Below are 17,184 nucleotides of genomic sequence, written 5' to 3'. Positions count from 1 at the left end.
ACCGTTACAATGCCTGGATCAAGCCAGGTTCAGCATAGCGTATGCCACTGTCTGCTCACGTTGCTGACCGGACCAGGGCAAGCACACTTTCGCAGTTCCCGCCGGAAATGCAGTCTAGTTGTTAATATTGTGCTATCAATGTGGCTCAAACAAACAAGGCTTGTAAACAAGAGATGGCAAAATGGCTTTATGAGAACACAAAGATTCAACTATCTTAAAGTGACAATGCACCATTATAACTCAAACAGCATTTCTTCATAATTTAATGTTTAAAAACACACAGTATATCTAACACAGTCTATAAATGATAGGCCTTTTATTTTACTTTGGGTGTTTGAGTTATCATCATTTAAATGTTTTAAGTTAACAATTTAAGATTCATCTCATTCAAAGATTTTTTTTTTTTTTTTGGGAGTGGCACCACAAATCAACTGGCTTAGGGCACCGGAATGGCCAGCATCGACACTGAGAGGGACCTGCACAGACAAGACATGGCATCATATTCACCAACCTTTTAGAATGACAGAAATATAAAGGTGAATCATGTGAACTGACAGTCAGGGTGACAATAATGTAAGGATGATGTTGAATGACACTCTCTTGATTGCATCAGAAGCTGATGAAGGTCTGCTGCTGGAAACGCTCCTCATGACAGGTGTGATACCAGGCTTCCTGGCAGACAGAATCGTACGGCTGAAGAGCTCATCTCCTGATGAAGAGGAGACCTCTCACTGTATACGCACGCAACCATAGAACTCTCACTGTATGCACACGACCATAGAACTCACACTATACACACACACACGACCATAGAACTCTCACTATACACACACACAACCATAGAACTCACACTATACGACCATAGAACTCGCACTGTATACGCACACGGCCATAACTCTCACTGTATACACATATGACCATAGAACTCTCACTGTATACGCACGCAACCATAGAACTCACACTATACACACGCACGACCATAGAACTCACACTATACGACCATAGAACTCACGCTACACACACACAACCATAGAACTCACACTGTATACGCACACGGCCATAACTCTCACCGTACAGTATACACACACACGGCCATAGAACTCTCACTGTATGCACATACAGTATGACCATAGAACTCTCACTGTATACACATATGACCATAGAACTTACTGTACACATATCGGAACTCCCCCTATTACCGTCGGTCCCGTATTTCCACCGTCTTGCGTGTATGTGTCACTTATTATCCATTTCTATACAAACCAAGACGGCGGACTCCTAAAGAAACACAAGCACCCACACCATAAGTGTATCTAAATTAGCTATGTACCAAAAATGACATTTTACCGTGACTCGAAGAGCTGTAAACAGTGTTGTAAGGCTGCGTGTACACAACCGCTTGGAGCTCCAGTGGAATTTTAATTACATGATGAGAATTCTCGGCCTAACCGTTCATGTGCCGTTGAAACGGCGTAAATAGGCGACCCATCAGGCCAGCACTATAACTCCGAGCGTGGTAAACAAAATCGGATATTTCAGGCAGTAAATGCTCCCGTTAAGAACCAAACCAGATTTTGTTCAAATCTACACACCTATGGCTACTGAAAAATGTAAGGTTTATTTAGCAAATGTTATTCTGAAGTGTTAAAAAACATTGTTATTTTAGAATTTCTGAACAAAAGTGGTGATAATTGGGGGTGTTACGATATATGACCCTAGAACTTTCACTGTATACGCACGCAACCATAGAACTCACTCTGTATACGCATGCAACCATAGAACTCACTCTGTATACGCACGCAACCATAGAACTCACTCTGTATACGCACGCAACCATAGAACTCACTCTGTATACACATTCAACCATAGAACTCTCACTGTATATGCACGCGACCATAGAACTCTCACTGTATACACATAATGCTCATGACGGAGCTCTCAATATATGGCTGTGCATGTGTGAGTGTTAGTGTGCTTGACAGAGAGATTTGTGTAGACATCCCATAATGCTGCCCTGGCTCAGGTCTTTGGCAGCTTGTGGTGTCTGTTTACTGGGTCTTATGGCTCTTAGGTAGTTTAGTAAAACTCACTGCCATGACTGATGGGGTGAAGAGCCACCATACTCTAGACTACACAGAGCAGATTCTGTCTGAGCCACCGTAATCTAGACTACACAGGGCAGACCCTGTCTGAGCCACCGTAATCTACACTGCACAAAGCAGATTTTTCGTATATCATAACTTTTAATTAGGATTTATTTGTTTGTCTTTTTTCAGCATATAGCTTGTGTATAGTTAGATCTTTTTTTCTAAGTTTTCTTTTGGATGGTTGTCATGGTGACCACTCTAGTCACACTCTGATTGGCCCATTATTTCTAGAAAGTTAACCCATTGTGGACTGGGCTACACACACACTTAATGGCTGAGGTCTCTCACAGCATGCACACACACACACACACACACTTACTGTCTGAGCTCTCTCACAGCAGATTTACACACACACACAAACACATTTAATGTTTGACGTATCTCACAGCACACACACACACACACACACATACACACACACACTGTTACGTAGTGGGCAGTCAGGGAAACTACACAGTGATATGAGAAGGCCGTGGAAGCGTCAGCTGATTAGTGGGCGTTGACGCACCAAGGTTTGAAAATGGGAAGCAGGTGACTGATTGCAAAAAAGCCGTGTTTTCCCAGGATGTGAGTTTCTGTGTCTGCAACGCAGCGTGCCCATGACCTCTCAGACCTTTTAGGATTTTCCTTTGGACATTTTCCTTTGGTGGACTACCGTCGCCGTAAGAAAAACTTTGACTTGAAGGACCTGGAGCTTGGGCTGGCCACTCGCTGGGAGTAAGGATTGGGTTATCCGGTCGTTCTTCGGGCGGGTGGTGTTACGCCCTGGCCTTCTCATTAGTCGCACCCACAGTTCATACACACTGACCTAGCTTTCAACTTCACGTTTGCACCTACACTGCAGGGCAAATTTAACGTTACAATCCAGGTCCTAGCTAGCAGGTAGTTACTTTAGAATCCCTAGACAACGTAGCAGGTAAGTGAGCTAGCTTTGTAACCCTTTTGTTTGTTTTGGTCTGTCAGAGATGGCGTCTTGGCAGTTTTCGTGTTTTTTGTCGGGGTAGACTTGGCATATTTGTAACAACACACAAACACTTTCTGGCTGAGCTCTCTCACAGCAGATGTACGCACAAACACACACACACACTTAATGTCTGAGGTCTCTCACACATTCACACACTCCAGAAAAATTATTTTAGTTGTCCTCTTTGCTGCGACAGTGGAGTTCAACTAAATCCAAACCTAGCCCTCTCTCTCTCTATCCCCCCCATCTCTCTCTCCCCAACTCTCCCTCCATCTCTCACTCTATCTCCATCTTTGTGTCCCCCCATCCCCTGCTATGAGTCATCATGCGTAGGTATGTTACACAACCTCACCAGCCAAGCTAACACAGATTAGTAAACCCTAATCCTCTGTTACTTGCGACGGCACACATCTTGGTGTGGTGAGGAGTGCGTGGTCTGTGACGTGGAGGTAACTGGCTGACTGCTGACTGACTGGGTTTGAGTTTCATTTCGCATGAGGGAGATTAGTCATAAATTCACTGCCAAGTGCATTAGTGCGTTCCAAAATATTCTGCATGACAGGTACACCAGAACTCAGGATGTGACTGTGCACATACACACACACACACTCAAAGTCAGTGTGTAACAGAACTTTGGATGTGATGTGTGTGAATGCTCTATACAGCATAGGGATGTGAGTGTGTGTGTGTGTGTGTGTGCTGACCATTTGACTGTATTTGTGTCCACAATTCAAAATAAATAAAGATGCATAAGGAGAGATATTTGGCAGTTGCACCTGTTGCCGCTGGCTGTTATGCAATGTGTTTTGGCATCTGGTGCTGTTAGTGTGTGGGTGTGTGTAAGTGTGTGTGTGTGTGTGTGGCCGCTGATGATGTGATATAGAGAGAACCACCAGTGAATCAAATGCGCTCTTCTCCCTCAGTATTGACGCATGTTTCCCTGCTGACACACACACACACACACACACACACACACACACACACACATATACACACTGTTACACCCCACCTTTATGTGGCCCTTTAGGGGTGAACAAAAACCCACCACTGACCCCAAATCCTAATAAGTAACAATAACTCCTTTTAAAATGTACACAACCAGTGGGATTTATTACATGAAGATAAACCATAACAAAACACTACATAGACATGACACAAAGTCCAAACCAAAAGATGAGACAAAATCCCAGGCAGCAAGACAGTCAGCAGTCCCCACACCAAAAGCCTACTCTCAGGAACTGGATCCTGGAGCGTTTAACTCCCAATCAATCACCAAGCCAAGTGCTGCCAAGGTCATAATAAGTCCCGACTCTATGGCCTGCAAGAGACAAACACACTCCCGACTCTATGGCCTGCAAGAGACAAACACACTCCCGACTCTATGGCCTGCAAGAGACAAACACACTCCCGACTCTATGGCCTACAAGAGACAAACACACTCCCGACTCTATGGCCTACAAGAGACAAACACACTGACTTGGGTCTGTGCTTGTCACATTGGGTCTGTGCTTGTCACATGAAATGTGCTACATACTGTAAATAAAGTTGACTTGACTTGACATGACTCGGCTGTTGTCATTTTTCTCTCTGTCTCTCTCTCTCTCTTCTCCCCCTCTTTCCCTGTCTTCTTTCTCTCCCACCCCTCTCTCTTTCCCTGTCTTTCTCTCTCTCCCTTTCTCTTTCTTTGTTGGTTGTTTTATTAACATGACTGTTTTGATTGTGTTGCAAAAATAACAATACACTGGCACAATGAGAACATACATACAGAGTACATCCACCCCACACACTCACACATCATCCACACACACACACCCACACACACTCACACACCACACACACACACACACACACACACACACACACACACACTCACACCACACACACACACACACACACACACTCATACACTCATACACCTCACACACAATCCACACTCACACACACCCACCCACAAACACTCACACACCATCCACACACACCCACTCATACACCACACACACACACACACACACTCATACACCACACACACACACACACACTCATACACCACACACACACACACACACACACACACACACACACTCATACACCACACACACACACACACACACTCATACACACTCAAAACTCAAACTTAAACTCTTTCTTCTCCTTCTGCCTCTTTCTCTCTCCCCCATCCTCTATCTCTCTTTCTCTCTCTCCACTCCTCCCTCGTTCTCTATCTGGACAGGTGAGTAGGCCTCCCCTTCTGATGGATCCAGCCCTCAGCTCCCCAGAGCAGCTCCGCTCCTCTGACCCCCAGACGACCTTTGACCTTAGTAAGGTGCTACTGGCTGTGGCGCTGTCTGTGTTGGCTGTGGCAGCGGCGGGGGTCAATGCGCTGGTCATCACGTCCATCCTGGCCACACGGAAGCTGCGCAGTCCTGCCAATTTCCTGATCTGCTCGCTGGCGCTGACCGACCTGCTGGTGTCAGTGCTGGTGATGCCAGTCAGCATCGTGTCTCTGACCGCAGACGGGCGCTGGCATCTGGGCGCGGCGCTGTGCAACCTGTGGCTGGGCATGGACGTCGTCTGCTGCACCTGCTCCATCCTGCACCTGGCCGCCATCGCGCTCGACCGCTACCGCGCCATCACCGACGCCGTGGCGTACGCGCAGAAGCGCACGGCGCGCCACGCCCTGCTCACCGTCGCCGCCGTCTGGCTGCTCAGCGTGCTGGTGTCGCTGCCCCCGCTGGTGTGGAGGAGGCAGGACACCGCAGACACGCTGGACGAGGACGGGCCCACGCAGTGCGTCATCGAGCACGACCACGTGGCCTTCACCGTCTACTCCACGTTCGGCGCTTTCTACGTGCCGCTGTTCCTCATCCTGGTCCTGTACTATCGGATCTACCGGGCGGCCCAGACCCTGCAGGACCGCCGCGGCAGCCGCCGGCCGTGTCTGACCGTGAGCAGCGCTGTTCTGCCGGGGGAGGGGTCCGGGTCGGGCGCGCTCAGTCCCGTCACCCTCAGCCCGACCGAGCGCTCCTTCTCCGAGCCGTCCAATGAGGGTGAGCGTGCCTGCATGGCCGGTCCATGGCGCGCTCCTCCACTGCGTACCCCCTGCCGACCCCCAGGGGTCGCCCGTGAGCGCAGGGCCGCCCTCACGCTGGGGCTCATCCTGGGCGCCTTCGTGGTGTGCTGGCTGCCCTTCTTCCTGAAGGAGGTGATCGTCAACAGCTGCCCATCGTGCCACACGCCTGCGGCACTGGCGGATGGCCTCACCTGGCTGGGCTACCTGAACTCGCTCATGAACCCGCTCATCTACACCATCTTCAACCAGGACTTCAAGAAGGCCTTCAAGAGGCTGCTGGCCGTCCGCTGCACACACCACAGGTGAGCTGCAGGTGAGCTGTGGGCTCAGGCGCTGTCTCCTTGTTGCAGACTGGTCATCGGGTGCCATCTCTGTGAAGTTCTCTGTCGCTCTATGGACGTTCTATCGACACTTCAGAACTGCAGCGTTTATGTGAAGCCAGCATCGTCTTGTTTCCATGGACATCTCAGAACTGCAGCGCTTATGTGAAGCCAGCATCGTCTCGTTTCCATGGATACGTCAGAACTGCAGCATTAATGTGAAGCCAGCATCGTCTTGTTTCCATGGACATCTCAGAACTGCAGCGCTTATGTGAAGCCAGCATCGTCTCGTTTCCATGGATACGTCAGAACTGCAGCATTAATGTGAAGCCAGCATCGTCTTGTTTTCATGGACATCTCAGAACTGCAGCACTTATGTGAAGCCAGCATTGTCTCGTTTTCATGGATATGTCAGAACTGCAGCATTAATGTGAAGCCAGCATCGTCTTGTTTCCATGGACATCTCAGAACTGCAGCGTTTATGTGAAGCCAGCATCGTCTCGTTTCCATGGATACGTCAGAACTGCAGCATTAATGTGAAGTCAGCATCGTCTCGTTTCTATGGACGCCTCAGAACTGCAGCATTTATGTGAAGTCAGCATCGTCTCGTTTCTATGGACGCCTCTAAATGGCAGTATTTATGTGAAGTCAGCATCGTCTCGTTTCTATGGACGCCTCAAAATGGTAGCATTTATGTGAAATCAGAGTTGTTTTGTTTCTATGGACACAATCAATGCTTGAATTTCCCCTGGGGATAAATAAAGTATCTATCTATATATTCATCTATCTATCTATCATCTATCTATCTATCTATCTATCTATCTATCTATCAAGATAGATAGATAGTCAATGATTCTCTCATTTGCTCTCAACGAAGGCGGTCGCATTTTTCTCTCCCTCCCCTCCCCTTATCTTCCCTGCTGTGCTTCTTTGTCTCGTGTAGTCTACTGTCTTATACTTTGAGAGACTCTCTCTGCACTGTTCTCCAAACTAAAAAATCATGGATTTGATCAACTGGTCTCTCAACGCAATTGACACCATCTTCTCGACGAGAAGCTTGGGTTCAGGGGAACCCGACTGCCCTGCCGGAACGTTCGCAGCTGGCTACTCGATGGACGCGTGGGAGAAGTGGCGGGTCGTGTGCCTGGCGGCTCTTTCTGTGGAGGACATTGAAGATATCTACCTATTCGGAACCATGATAACAGGTCTTATGCTGATTGGATTAGGCATTGCCCTGGTTTATCGAGGAAATGTAAAAACGGTGACAGCTGTTCAAAGCCCCGTAAGGCTGCCCGTTATGATTGAAGCAGTGGGCAGAGCCGTCGTCACCCAGACTGGGACTATCAAGCATTTGATGGATACCAGGATGGATCAGATGGATGCTAGGTTGGATACTAAGTTGGTTAACATCATGGAGAAACTCACTGCTTTACAAAGGCAATTGGACCAGAAATGGACTAAGAGGGTAGATGTGCAAATTGGAATGCGTCTACCCGCCCCAAGACCAAACACCTACAATCTTATCTGCTTCTGGCGCCCCTTAACCAGCACTGGCCTCGGCCAAGGCCGCTGCTGGAAAACAACTCCCCCGGAAGAGCACTGCAGCGAGACGCTCTTGCATCCCTTTCCCCACCCCCCACAGACACCTGCTGATTGTGGACTCTGACTGGGACATGACCAAGGCTGTCTCCATAGCAACTTGCTGTGTTATCGCTTTGACAATCCTGCGGACTGAGGCACTAAGACTTTGGGCACCAGGCGGAGCGCTTCACCAGGCCTACACATACATCTAACATATATACAGACATGCATTCACCCCCATACCCCCATCCCACGCCTTCGCCGCTTGTACCCCCCAGTCTGTCAAGCGGGTCTGTGACCAGCGCCGAAATGGCTGCAGGACCGGATGGCTGCCTGCCTGCACTGGTATCCCCTCCACCCCCACTCCCTCCCCCTTGTTGCAAGCCGTGTGTCTCTCATGTTGTGTAAAGTGTATGTGCTAATGTTGCTGAGGTGTTTTTTTCCTGTTCCCACACTGTACTCCCCACAGGAGCATAGTCTGGGGGTTGCCCACTGTACTCCCCATAGGAGCATAGTCTGGGGTTGCCCACTGTACTCCCCACAGGAGCATAGTCTGGGGGTTGCCTTTTTTTTCTCCTCCCCTCTCCTCATGTTGTGCTGTATTCTTCCTAAACACCCTGTCTCCCTGTCCTGTCTACCCCCCTTGTCATATTATATGTATGTTTGTATGGACAGGTTGATGGTTCATTTCGCTGGTTACTTTGTGACTATGTGACAATAAAGGCCTACTACTACTACTACTACTATCTATCAGTAAAACCAATCAGGGCTTGATGTGAATGACCGATGACCAATGTGGATGACTTTAGAAAGAGTACACATAGAGAGGGACTCACTTTAGAGTGAATATCTATAGAGGAAACATGTTTGTGTACATACTGATTAGATTTCTTTAGATTTCTTTCAAAACTGGTGGTGGTTTAGCTGTGTGTAGGCTGTGCCATTGGTCATGTGTGTAGACTCATGGGTGTGGGAAGGGCAGAGGGCAGTTAGATGAGAGCCTTGCAGGGTGAATTCATGTTCTCTTACTGTCAGAGATTATTATTGCCAGTTATTATTGTGCTGCTTATATGAGGAGGGTTTCGTGCATTTTATCAGTTATGTTTGTGCTATGTGTATTATGTACAGTGGATAAACATAAAAAGAGCCATTTCAGGCCTGTCTACATGCACATGCACAAACACACACACACACAAAAAGATGGAAACCTTTCTCCCTCTACCCCCTGTACATTATGGTCATGTTGTGGTCTGCTATTGATGAAGTGTTCAAATGGTGCCAATAAATAATGCTTCAGTGAGAGCTTCATCTCTGTCTTAACACATTAATTTGCAGATCAAGTTCTGCATCGAGGAGACACTTCAAAGCAACACCACACCCTGCTGGATGACAGCAGGACCTTCAGCATGCACCCCTGACATGCATAGAAATAAAATAATGACACCTTTCTCAGCATAAACATTTTATTTCATCAGAAGAGACAAGGCTGTTTACTGACGTCGTATTTCCTGAAAGGTTGGCCAGGGCCAATGTTTACTTCAGCTGCAGCAGACACAGGCCTTTATTTGGAGCAGATGTGTATTAAACAGGCCTTCATTTCTAGTATAGCAGTAAGCCTCTGCAAACACGTGAACGTGGCCTATGCACTGTGAAGATTTTGCAAATATCATTAGCACCATCTGTGCAGGAGATCCAAAGTGATACAAATGAACAGTTAAGGCCAAAATGATTCATATATTGTTGATTTAACCCTTGTAAGGTTCATATTTTTTTTACTCAGCCAATGTTCCCGGGTCTGGTGGACTAACCACTTTATTAGGCTTTTAAATCAATACAACCATAACAATTTATGTAAACATACTTATCAGAAGTTTACTTTAGCTCAATTACCAATGATATAGACATCATAATTTATGGTTCACATTTGCCTCCTGTGAGATGACATTTTTGATCATATGAATGATTATTGTTTTTTTGTGAGAAAATGAGGAAATGCAAGTATAAATAAGGTAAAAAATAGAAAAAAAAAGAGTTTTGATCATTATTGATGCTTATTTCTTAGAACTTAATCAGAACAGGTGCAAGAGCTTGAAATGTAACAATTTTGGAACTTGGTGTGGGAATAGCAGGTGTAGAAAGGCAACATTCCCACACAGACACCTTCATTCAGACACACACACATACAGACACAGAAAGCAGGCCCAGTTAGGAGGACACAGTTAAGGTATAGCACCTACTATTATTACACTTGGGTCCAGTAGTAGTTATGTGTGGTGGTGGGGGGGTGTAATGTGTGCAGTCATTGAAAATAAGTAATTTATGTTCTTTCACAGAAAACACCTTACAAGGGTGTAAAGTGAGTTAATAAGTTTCTTCTGGCTAAACTAGTTTTGTTCATTATATTGTATTCAGGCTGAGCGTTTCTGTCAGGGTTTGCTGCTTCTCACCCTCAACTGATGAAACTTATGCAGCTTCAAGGGGGGTTCACATTGTACACGCAAGCAGCAGAGCTGCACTATGAAACTGCGCAAGCGCCATTTTGCCTCTTAGCCGCTCTCGAGTGTGCCGTGGTCAAAGTTGAACCATGTTCTTTTGCGCTGAGCCCGGCGGCAACCACAACAAAACATTTTGGGACATTACCTCAACCAAGAGCCACCTAGCAGCGAGCGCAGTGAATGCTGTGTACAATGTGAATCCCCTTGAGGCTGTGGAGTTCAGTAGATCTCAGAAATGGTGTTTGATCATTATCTGTTGATCAAGTCCTGTGTTCAGTAGACTGTTTAGAGCAACATCGCCCTCTGTAGGCTGACATCACCATCTTCAACAACAACAACAACAACTAGACAAAATATGACCGCCGCTCAGTCCTGTACATCCATTCTGCGAAAATTTGTCTCCATATTTTACTCCATCCCCCACTCTTGAAACTTTTGTGTATGCTTGTTTGGCATGCCTGAGTGTGTGTGTGCGGCTGCACAGAAAGTAGCCTACTGGTGCTGAAAAGGTGAATAGATTGTAGAATAGCCAAAGAAGATGTAGCATTGTTATAAAACCTTTAAAATCTCTAAACAATCACAAGTAGGGCAGTTCATCACAGTTCATCCATTGCAACTGGATTGATGAAAGGTCACTTACACCTGTATACGCTACATTGTATTTGGGAAAAGCAAAAGGTATCAGCATAATGTTATTTATTTATTTATAAACAAAAACATCTCTGTCAGTTCCATGCCGTTTTCAACAGCTATCAAAAACAAAGGTCATTTTTGGATGGATGGATTTTTTGTAAATGTTTCTTCTTCTACATAAGATTTTAGTCATCTTTAGTTCATGTAATACTTTATTGTCAATGCACAAATTAAGTAACAGTAGTCTGAAACGTTATTGTTAATGCACAAATAAAGTAACAGTAGTCTGAAACGAAATGCTGTTTTACATCTAACCAGTGATGCAAATAACTGACATGTCCAAATGGGCCTTGATGAAATGCGTCGCTAGACTGTTCTACACATTTTAACGGGCCAAAGTTGAAGAGCTTTTGTCCGTTATTGTTCGTGCAAATATAGGCTGATTCATGTTCCCTTGCATTGTGTAACTGAGGTCCATGGCTAGTCTGGCTTTCATCAGACCAAGCTCAATCTTTTAAGAAATCAAAAAATAAATAGCGGGCAGATCAGGCTGGGTTCACCCAGCCTAGTCCATAGGCACCCGATATTGTTTAATTTTCCGATTGAGATATACACGCTCTGGCTATTCTAAATGCAAAAAAGCATCAGGGAGTTATGACAAAACGGTAACTAACAAACTAGATCCTAATAGAAAGCTGTTAGCTTCAATAAGCTACAGGTAGGATTATAAGGTAGGCCTATTTACAACATAAATTGTCAATAGGCTATGCTGGCGACACAAATAAAATCTCCTTTGAAACCAATGGCTTACGCCTTACAGTATCAAGCGGACTTAAACTGCCATATCGTGGCGAAAAGTTGTAATAACATTCACGCAGCTCCATGAGTCAAGGAAAGCGCGAATGAAGTAGCCACTTCTAAATTGGACCCACTACACAGTAGCAAGGTGTGTTGCTAAAGCAGCCATAATGAAATGAAGGTGTCATTGTTTGGATACTTCACACACACGTGCTTTTTAATTTCACAGACTACAACTACCAAGCTGGAATCAAAGCACATCGATTCCCCTCTCACACCCTGCACGCACTTAAAACAAAATAAACGTCTCAGTCTCACGCATGTATAGGCAAAACTGTATCAGACCGGTGTAACGTTGGTAAATCTTGCTTTGCACAGAATGATTTTGTAGCACGTGCAATAAATGACAGTCGAAAGATACAAACAGTGCTGCTATCAATTTGCTTGGTATAACCGCATTTATAGTTTTCTACAAATGCAATCAATCAAATGGGCCTCCATCACTCAACCAAAGCTAACTGTAACATTACCTAGGTCCTTATTGATATTACAAGATTAACGTACCTGCAGTAAAAACCAAGCATGTCCGGTAAACATCCTCAGATTTATTTCTGCTTCAAGAAGAAATGGGAATTACACTTCATGTGAACATCGTCCTATCCTTATTAGATGTTCGCTGCGGTAAATTACAGTCCTTGTAGGAAGCGTCCATTGTTTTTCCAACCCACTTTTAACTTCCAACAAAATTACTTCTCACTGCAAAGATGCGCCATCTAGTGGACAAACGACTACTTATCGCCAATACTGAAAATGCAGCCATGATGATGATGATGAATATTTATTTTGGCTTTCTTTTAATCCTACTGAATTTGTAATTATGTATCGGCCGTTCTAATACCGATAGTATGTGGGTGCCTGTGTGTGTGCATGTGTATATGTGTGCACCGCCATTTACAGGACAATGAGTGTACAGTCACTAAATGTACACATAACCTAATTTTTTTAGACCTCCCCATGGATGAAATTCTACGAAACTTGGCATACCCCCAGAGAATGCCAGGTCAATCATACACATAAAATTTGGTGCAGTTCTGAACATCTTAACTGAAGATAGGGGCGATTAAAGCAGAATAATATTGCATTTTCATTTTTTACCGGGGGGGTGGGGGTGCAAATCACAAATGAGTGATTATGAGCCAGGTTGATGTGGGCCCTTGAGACCAACATACCATAAAAGATTCTTCATCCTCAGTGCCTCGGTTCAGTTAGTTATTTAGGAAAAACTGTTTTTTTTTGCGGTTCGGGGGGCCCAGCACGGGGGGGTTGTGGTGGGGGGGGGGTGTGTGGACGAAATGAAAATTTTCAAATTGTGTGCATGTGTGCGTGTACAAGTTTATGTTTATGTGTGTGGGTGTGTGTGTGTGTGGGTGTATGTGCGTGCATGCGTACATATGTCTACTGTGTGAGTATGTGTCATACGTATGATTACTGTAAATGTATGTGTGTGCGTGTGTATCTGTTTATGCACGTGTACACATGGAATGGGTTAACATGACCCCTGGAGGCAAACATACGGAAAAAAATTGTCATCCTAGGCCCTACAGTTCTCAAGATATTCACAGAGAACTGTGTCTGCCTACCCTCCTTTCGGGGGGTCCAGTCCAGCGGGGGGGCACATAAATTATTTTATTGTAAGGCCCCCCAACATACATAAAAAAGGTGGACCTCCTAGGCCCTACGGTTCTCGAGATATTCACAGAAAACTGTCTCCGGCCACCTACAGGCCAGTTGGTGTATAGTAACATAAATTAATTTATTGTGTGGCCCCCCATGAATGGAACTCCACAAAACTTGGCGTGCATACAGAGGGTGTCATAATGATCCTACACTTCCAATTTCGTGCAGTTTTGACTATGTTAGGTCACAGATACCTTCAATTACACCTCATTTTTACTTTTGTGTTTAACTAGGTGGCGCTATACATGAAATGAGTGGTTATGGAATGGGTTGGCATGGCCCCTTGAGATCAACATACAAAAAAAAAAAAAAAATGGTCCTCCTAAACCCTACGGTTTTCGAGATTCACAGAAAACTGCGTCTGCCCTACCCTCCTTTCGGTGGGTCCACAGATCAAAACGAAAAACGATGGTTCCATGCTATCCATGTGGGGTTACATGCCCACCAAGTTTCACCACGGTCTTTCAGTGTCCCGGGAATCATTGACGGAAATTTGAGCATCGCGGAAAAAAAAAAAAAAATCTGACTAAACCTATAGGACCGCCGCTTCGTTGCGCGGCGGTCATAACAACAACAACTACTCATGCGCACGGATTTAAAGGCCCATTGTGATGGCACAAACTCTTCATAGGGCGAACGGCACTTCTGCCGCACCCCAAAATCAAAATGGAAAACAGCTGTAATGCTACAGGAATTCGGAGATGTCTTTCTACAGACTGTTGTTGGTGCATTCCCTCTATATTGTATCTATGAGTTGTGTTACTGCAAGACACACATTTAGTTAGTTTATTATTACACTTCTCAACAGTAGAGGGACCCTGAAAACAATTTTTTTTAGTGTTGCTTTAAGCACCACAGATGTTTCACTTTTTAAAAAAAGGTGTTTTATTCAGGTCACACAAATTCACATAAAGATAAAACAAACAAATAGAATAAAAAAAAAAAAAAAAAAAAAAAATACATGAACATCAACGTGAACATATTACATTAAAAGAGAATGCCAGTTCTCTCTAAATAAACATATCATTTTATCAAAGACGATGACAGTTCACTTATTACATGTAAAGAGAGCACCAGTTCACTCTACATAAGACATGTTGTATTTAAAGAGAAGTATCTCTGTCAGTGTGTGTCTCAGACATAGGCCATGCGTTCGATTTGGGCAGAGGACTGTTCAGAGTTGGATTTGTAGCGGCGTCCCCTCACCTGCGTAGCCCCGTACCTGTGTGGGCAGGAGGCGCAGACCAGGCCGCCCCCGATGAGCAGCAGTGCCGCTGCGCCCCAGCAGAGGAAGAGCGCGGCGCCCAGCTCACGCTTTTGCGCCTGCACCACCAGGGGGCTGTAGAAGTCACTGATCACCCGGTGCGCCGACCAGCTGGGCGGGATCAAACACAGCAGCCCGCCAATCACAAGCAGCACTCCGGCTGCCGTGGCGACCCGCGCCTTGCCGGAGCCCTCGGCCAGGCAGGTGGTGCACCGCCCCCCGACGAGGCTGGCCAGCAAAGCGATGGCGGACAGCAGTAGGCCGATGACCAGGATGGCGCGCGACGCCTGCAGCTCCTGAGGCAGCGCCAGCATGGAGTCATAGACTTTGCACTGCATCTGACCCGTGCTCTGGACCACGCAGCTCATCCACAGGCCCTCCCACATGATCTGCCAGCCAGACAACGCAGGGTTACACACCAGCACAGGCTCACACACAGTCACACAGAACAGCTCACACACACACACACAGACAGACACAAAGCCAGCACACACATACAGTAGTAGAGGCAGAGAGACAGTTTTACTGTAGGGTATTAGTAGCAGAAACACAGACAGCTTTACTGTAGGGTAGTAGCCCCAGAAGCAGACAGACAGACACAGCTGTTGGGTAGTGGTGTTACAAACAGACAGACAGCTGTAGGGTAGTAGTGGTACAAGCAGACAGACAGACAGCATAGGCGGAGTTTGATACGATTTGAGCGGGGGGGCAAACAAACAAAAAAAAAAAAATAATTGTAGCAGCTGAGACCTGGCCTACCACTTGGGGAACACAGCATGATTACATATGGAGAAAACAAACAGGCTAAATAAAGATGGTAGGGTATTAGGGTATTTGTAGCAGAAGCACAGACAGATGTGGGGTAGTAGTAGTAGTAGTAGTAGTAGAAGCAGACAGACAGACAGCTACAGGCAGTGGTGGAGGAAGTACTGAAACTCAGTACTTAAGTAAATAAGCAGAGAAATATTTACTTTAGTAAAAGTAAAAGTACCACAATGCCAACCCTACTTAAGTAAAAGTAAAAAGTACCTGCTTTTAAATGTACTTTAAGTATTAAAAGTACTTGCATAATAATTTATCTTAATATCTATAGGCCTATTCTAATAAAGAAAAAAAACAAAAAAATTCAAATAAAAAATCAGTAGCCTATGACCGTGTTTTTCAACCACTGTGCCCGGGCACACTAGTGTGCCGTGAGCATGGGCGTAGATTTAGGGTGGAACGCTAAGGACTAGTCCTAATCAAAATTTTAAGATGACAAAATTGTCCCCACCAATATTTTAGCGAACTTATTTGCACTGCTGATCATTCCGACAGCCAGCACGACAATACAAGAAACGTCAGGGTTATCTGACACGCAGGCTACACGCATGGAGAATGCCAATGCACAGGCTACTTTGCAGTGGCAGTCAAGCGAGCAGGTGTGTCAACGACAACGGTAAGTTACCAGGGCTGTCTGCCAATACATACTCCATAAAAGGCCAAAGTAAAACATTTTGATATCGAATTTGACCGACAGAGCTTTCAATTCGGCAGCCGTGGCCTAGGCTATACTGGTTAGCGCTTCGGACTTGTAACCGGAGGGTTGCCGATTCGAACCCCGACCCCTCATTGCTACCCAAGCGCTGCTGTTGTATTGAGTGCAGCTCACTGCGCCGGGATTAGTGTGTGCTTCACCTCACTGTGTGCTGAGTGTTTCACTAATTCACGGATTGGGATAAATGCAGAGATTCAAATATACTTATACTTACAATTAACCACATTAAGGGACCGTTCGTTATTTATAAACGGGGCCACCGGAGGAAAATAGGGGAGGTCATGTCTTTTATTCTTTGTTGAGGGAGGGTCACCTAACTTTTTTTTGTCTAGAGGGGGGGGGGGGGGGTCACCCATCTTTTGTATTAATGAAAACAGCAAAAAAATCAAAGTGGCTTGTTTGATTGTTGATTTCTGTCGCCATATAACGTTCTCTTTCGTTCCATAGCTCTGTCAACATTGAACAACGAAAATAAGGGGAGATTTCCCGGGTTTCTCACGCAAAATGTCAACATCCGTCCCCACGTTGGAAGGGGTTTGAGCAAAAAAGTAGCCTTATTCATGCCTAACAGCCTATATCCATTTGGTCAACTTTATCCAGCCCTAAAAAAGTTAATTTAACTTTGGTTTACCGTGTAG

General features: G+C 45.6%; 2 protein-coding genes across 5 annotated transcripts in view; one reads left to right on the top strand and one right to left on the bottom strand.

Moving 5' to 3' along the window:
* Window positions 1-421: 421 nt before the first annotated feature.
* Window positions 422-7,299, top strand: htr1fb (5-hydroxytryptamine (serotonin) receptor 1Fb). Of its 4 annotated transcripts, none has more exons than XM_048234945.1 (3): window positions 422-536; window positions 617-763; window positions 5,342-7,299. In XM_048234945.1, the coding sequence occupies exons 2-3, from the start codon at window positions 713-715 to the stop codon at window positions 6,485-6,487; spliced, it is 1,197 nt and encodes a 398-aa protein (XP_048090902.1). In that variant the 5' UTR covers window positions 422-536; window positions 617-712; the 3' UTR covers window positions 6,488-7,299. The 4 variants fall into 4 exon arrangements, with proteins under 4 accessions (XP_048090902.1, XP_048090905.1, XP_048090904.1 ...); XM_048234948.1 differs by having other exon boundaries at window positions 614-655; XM_048234947.1 differs by having other exon boundaries at window positions 614-733.
* Window positions 7,300-14,670: 7,371 nt separating this feature from the next.
* cldng (claudin g) overlaps window positions 14,671-17,184 on the bottom strand; it is a 6,901-nt gene continuing 4,387 nt past the window's right edge. Inside the window, exon 3 of the mRNA XM_048234949.1 lies at window positions 14,671-15,398. Coding sequence (XP_048090906.1) covers window positions 14,880-15,398 — 519 coding nt within the window. The 3' untranslated portion in view covers window positions 14,671-14,879. The remainder of the gene's footprint in view (window positions 15,399-17,184) is intronic.

This window comes from Alosa alosa, chromosome 23 (assembly GCF_017589495.1).
Source record: "Alosa alosa isolate M-15738 ecotype Scorff River chromosome 23, AALO_Geno_1.1, whole genome shotgun sequence".
NCBI classification, from domain to species: Eukaryota; Metazoa; Chordata; class Actinopteri; order Clupeiformes; family Clupeidae; genus Alosa; species Alosa alosa.
The sequence above is the reverse complement of the archived record's forward strand: the minus strand, read 5'-3'. Positions and strand labels throughout refer to the sequence as shown.